The sequence below is a fragment of the Nomascus leucogenys genome, chromosome 15 (genome assembly GCF_006542625.1).
Source record: "Nomascus leucogenys isolate Asia chromosome 15, Asia_NLE_v1, whole genome shotgun sequence".
Taxonomy (NCBI): Eukaryota; Metazoa; Chordata; class Mammalia; order Primates; family Hylobatidae; genus Nomascus; species Nomascus leucogenys.
In genome coordinates, this window is record NC_044395.1 from 66,445,039 (window position 1) to 66,450,237 (window position 5,199).

The 5,199-nt window shown below is 40.8% G+C and overlaps 1 protein-coding gene across 1 annotated transcript; it reads right to left on the bottom strand.

Moving 5' to 3' along the window:
* Positions 1-386: 386 nt before the first annotated feature.
* LOC100586865 (olfactory receptor 52H1) lies at positions 387-1,304 on the bottom strand. Its single transcript, XM_012503921.2, has one exon. It carries the CDS (start codon positions 1,302-1,304, stop codon positions 387-389), a length of 918 nt encoding a protein of 305 aa, XP_012359375.2.
* Between the last annotated feature and the right edge of the window lie 3,895 nt (positions 1,305-5,199).

Consider the following 5,199-nt stretch of genomic DNA (forward strand, 5'->3'; position numbering starts at 1 on the left):
TTTATTCCCTCTTCCTCAGTGTTTCTGTTTTACTTAACACACTCACTTATAATAGCTGCAAATCTCAATTTCCAAATTTTTATCTCTTTTTTAATTTAGAGTAATTTTGCTCTGTGTTTCCATCTCCTTCTTCCTGATCATATTCTGTACAGCCCCCTGTTTCACAAGCAAAGAGGTCATCAAGAATTTTTTTTTATTCATAGGACCATCATTTTCACACAGATCATGCCACATTCTTGGCACATGAAAGCAGCTTCAGGTAGTTCTTGCTTTAGATAGCATTTGCCATTTCACTCTTTCTACATTTCTGTACACTATAAACTTATCCTAGTAAAACATCATCCTGTACCCTTAGCAGAAAACAAAAGTATAACCTTATCTCTGATCTACTTGGTCTTCACTCCGTAAACCATGGGGTTGAGTGCAGGTGGGATAACAATGTAGAGATTGGCAAACATGATGTGGAAGGTGCGAGAGACATTGTGTCCAAAGCAATGGGCAAGGATGGAGAAAAAGGCAGGTGTATAAAACATGAGGATGACACAGACATGAGAACCACAAGTGCCGAGGGCTTTCTGGCGGGCATCTTGGGAGGGAAGGCGAAAGACAGCACAGAGGATGAGGGCATAGGAAACAGCAATGAGAATCACATCTGAGATGACCGTCATGATGGGAACACAAAAGCTGTACCAGATGTTGATGGAGATATCAGCACAGGCGAGCCGGGCAACACCTATATGCTCACAGTAGGTGTGGGGTATGATGCGTGTCCTGCAGAAAGGCAGGCGTGTCAGCAAGAATACATCTGGCAGGATGATGCGGAAGCTTCGAAAGGAGATGCCCATAGCACTCTTGATGATGGTCTTGGGAGTCAAGATGGTGGTATATCTCAAGGGAGAACAGATAGCTACATAGTGATCAAGTGCCATGGCCATCAGAATGGCTGAATCCAGGACAAAGCTATAGTGAAGGAAGAACATTTGTGTAAGGCATCCTGGGAATGTGATTTCACGAGCCCCTAGCCAAAAGATATTGAGTGTTTTAGGCACACCAGCTGTGGACAAGATGAGGTCAGTCATGGCCAGCATGGAGAGAAAGAAGAACATGGGTTCGTGAAGACTATGCTCCACCACAATGAGGTAGAGAAGGATGCAGTTTCCCACAACAGCTACAATGTAGATGATACAGAAGGGAATTCTAATCCACACGTGGAATTGCTCCAGGCCTGGGATCCCTACCAGAATGAAGGGTCCTGGATTGTAACTGCTCAGGTTGAAAATGATCATGGCAGATGCAGATGGCATAAATCTCAGCTCCTAAAGACAGAGGGTGATTAAGGATAGAGAAACTTGAGTAACTCTCAAACTTCCAACTAATTATCATTATTGCCTCCTGAAAATAAAGTGACCATATAATTTGTCATCCAAAATAGAACCCGTTTGAAATGAACAAAGGTTAAACTTAGTAATAATGGTAGCAACATGCATAAACCAAGATTGTTCCAGATACAAATAGATACATTATTAGACTACCTGAAGAGAATCTTTTCTTTCTTCTGACTTCCCCCAGTAGTTTACACAGCTTCTACAGGAAGCCTTCCAGACTGGTTACACACTTCGTTATACACTGTTCTCCCATACAAGTTAACAAAGTACAGAATACATTTTTTCATGGTGGATTATAGTTCATATGACCTTATGGACATCATTGTTTAGGATCTGCTTGCTCTGTCATTGTGAATTATCTGTCTCTGCCCCCAAGACAACTGTTTGCTTCTCTTAAAGCTACCTGATGACTGTGGCTCTTAGATTTGTAAGATCAACAGCCCTTTATTGCCATCTAAAAACCTAATTCAGTTCAGCAAACACCAGATGAGTTCCTACACTATGCTGGATAACATGTGTAAGTCAAATTTAAACTACAAAATTTCCTTATAGCTGAGGCTCACTAGCCTTTCTCCTCAAAAAAAAAAAAAATCAATAGTTTTCCAACACTTTATACATTACATAAGTGAATAATATTCTAATACTGTGGATATACTGACACTATCAGTCAAGGTTTCTGTCCAAAAGAAGGACTGCTTTTTTGTGAACACACATCTATTAGAGAGACACATCCACCCAAGACACATACTCTCTCAAACACAGACCCTTAATACTTACATTCTGTCATATATGTTGCCACCGTATATTTACCCATACATAATCTTACACAATTACAATCCCCCGTCCTCCCATCTTCCCCCGACACATGTGCTGAGAATATAAACAAAGTGTTTCATAATTAGATTTTGTCACTGTCACAGGCTTTGTAAATTCCTAAAACCTTTCCACTGGTCCTATACCTTCTTTCTTCCCCAGTAATGCCTCTACCCACCCCTCATCAAACACCCCATTTCATTTACATAGCAAGATATTTTTTATACTTATAGATACTCCTATGTGAGTAGAAAGACACTACATGTGTAAGTGCTACAGGTAATGAACCATGCAGCAAGTCCAGGGGCTTCCAGAATCAGGACTAAAATGAGGCTTGTGGTAGCCATATGCTTCATATTCCTCACCTGAGAAGGCCAAGAATGATGTTCAAACTTATTCGTATCCCTGCTTTTTATTTTCTTCTTAGGCCCAGCTCACAATACTTTCCATTCCTCAGACCAGAACTTATTTTCTCCACTCTTCTCTAGGCAAAAGAGACACATGATGCTTTTTCTTTACTTCTTACCTTTCCTTATCTATAGGTAAAAACACCTTTCCTACAGCAACTCAAACCCTCCTCTACAGTGTCTTCACATTCTAGATTCTGAGAACACACTCCAGACTTCAGAGACTGGGTCACAGCCCAGCCCCCCATCTACCGAGGATTCAAGGTTTTCCTGCTTAGTCACTTTCATCTTGGTTCTCTTATCCACTGGGGCCATAGAATCCACCTGTTGCTAGCACTAGAAACCTGACTGGGTTGTTCAGCCTTCATGTTGAAAACTCCTCTTCTATGCTGTTCACATACTCAAACCTTATGTGAAAACTCCTCTTCTATGCTACTCACGTACTCAAACAACATGTGGCATCAGCATCCTGAAACTATATATTAATACTTTGAATCACAGCTCTCCCGACTTGTCTGAGGTCATCCTTTATTCATACATATGTGAGGAAAGGTTTTCTCAAGTTTTTGTATTTCCATGAACTCAAATACAACAGATGTTCACGAAGTCATCCAAAAGCATTCACAAACACACACGGGTGCACAGACAGTTAACGCTCAGGGTTCTCATTTAACAATCAGACAAATCCACAATGTGGAAAAATCTACAACAATCTGTTTTCTTTTTTCAAGTCAATGCCATTAAAGGGGGAAGAGGAATATTAGACAAGGAAAATCCATTTCCAGATTAAAGTACATTTAAGAGAAAAACAAATAAATGCAGTGTGGTTATTTATTTATTTATTTATTTTATTGAGATAGAGTCTCACTCTGTCACCCAGGCTGGAGTGCTGTGGCACAATCTCGGTTCACTGCAACGTCCACCTCCCCGGTTCAAGCGATTCTCCTGCCTCAGCTTCCCGAGTTGCTGGGATTACAGGTGCCCGCCACCACCCCCGGCTAATTTTTGTATTTTTAGTAGAGACGGGCTTTCACCATGTTGGCCAGGCTGGTCTCGAACTCCTGACCTCAGGTGATCCACCCACCTCAGCCTCCCAAAGTGCTGGGATTACAGGCGTGAGCCACCACCCTCGGCCTGCAGTGTAGTTCTTGATTGAGTTCTGTTTAAACAAACCAGGTATTGAATTCAATTAATGAATAGTTAGGGAAACTTAAATATGGACTAGGTATTGAGTGATATAAAGGAACTAGTGTTAATTTTATCAGCAATAACTATGATATTATGGTAGATACACATACATACACTCAGGCATCCACAGTATGTTAGCAAAATATCGGCACAGAGCATGTGCTCTGGAGCCTCAGAAAGCTAGGTTTCACAATTTAATACTGGTTCCACAATTTACTGCTATGTGAATCTGGGCAAGCTATTTAAACTATATGTATGATATTTGGGTTCCTATGTTTTTAAAAGAAATTAATATTTCTAATTTTTATAATTATTATTAGGACAAAACGATACACAATGAAAAAAGAATTTTTTTTTTGAGACAGAGTCTTGCACTGTTGCCCAGGATGAAGTGCAGTGGCACAATCTTGGCTCACTGCAACCTCTGCCTCCATGGTTCAAGTGATTCTCCTGTCTCAGCCTCCCAAGTAGCTGGGATTATAGGTGCCCACCACTATGTCCGGCTAATTTTTTTGTATCTTTAGTACAGACAGGGTTTCACTATGTTGGCCAGGCCGGTCTTGAACTCCTGACCTTGTGATCCACCTGCCTCAGCCTCCCAAAGTGCTGGGATTACAGGTGTGAGCCACCACGCCCAGTCGAAAAATATTCTTTAATATAGTACCTGAAACATAGTAAGCATGTAACAAGTTTTACTTCTTTATATTAGGTTATATTTTGTATCATTAGTATTATCATTAACAGCCAGACCACACAGTGGAGAAGAGAACAGAAATAGCAAGATGGATAAAAATTAACAAGAGCACCCTTGGGCATACACACATACCAGCACACTTAATTCTACATTTTAAGTTAGAGTTATGGACTCTCGTCACATGTCTGAAACAGAAATTTCCTAACACTGCTAACTGTGGTCATACTTAACCCAGCTGTATAATTGTCCATCTGTTCTGATCTTTTGATGCTTATTCAGTGGAGCATATACACAAGTATTGGAGATCAGGACCTCAGTTTATAAATGGGAGTTGCTCAGGAAAGAAAATTATAGTGCCCAGTCCATGGCCCCTAAGAAATAGAGCCCTGGCTTTTCACTCACTTTCTCTAAGTCTTGTCCCAATCAAACCCCTTCAAACAGCCAATACTCACCAAATCTTGGGGATCAGGCCAAAGGGAAAGAAGAAAGAGTGTGTTGACAAAATCTACAAGAGAGCAGACACACCAACCAAAAAAAAAAAAAAAAAATGAGTGGAAGGAAAAGGAAGGACGTTAGAGAGGCTGATTCCCTGTCCATCTATTTTCTCTGATCACTCACTGCTCCTTGTGGGGAAAAGGTAGGTAGTTAGGGGATTAGGGACTCTGACATGCCCTCTTCTCATCCTCAAGGGAAGAAGATGAAAAAGATTCTA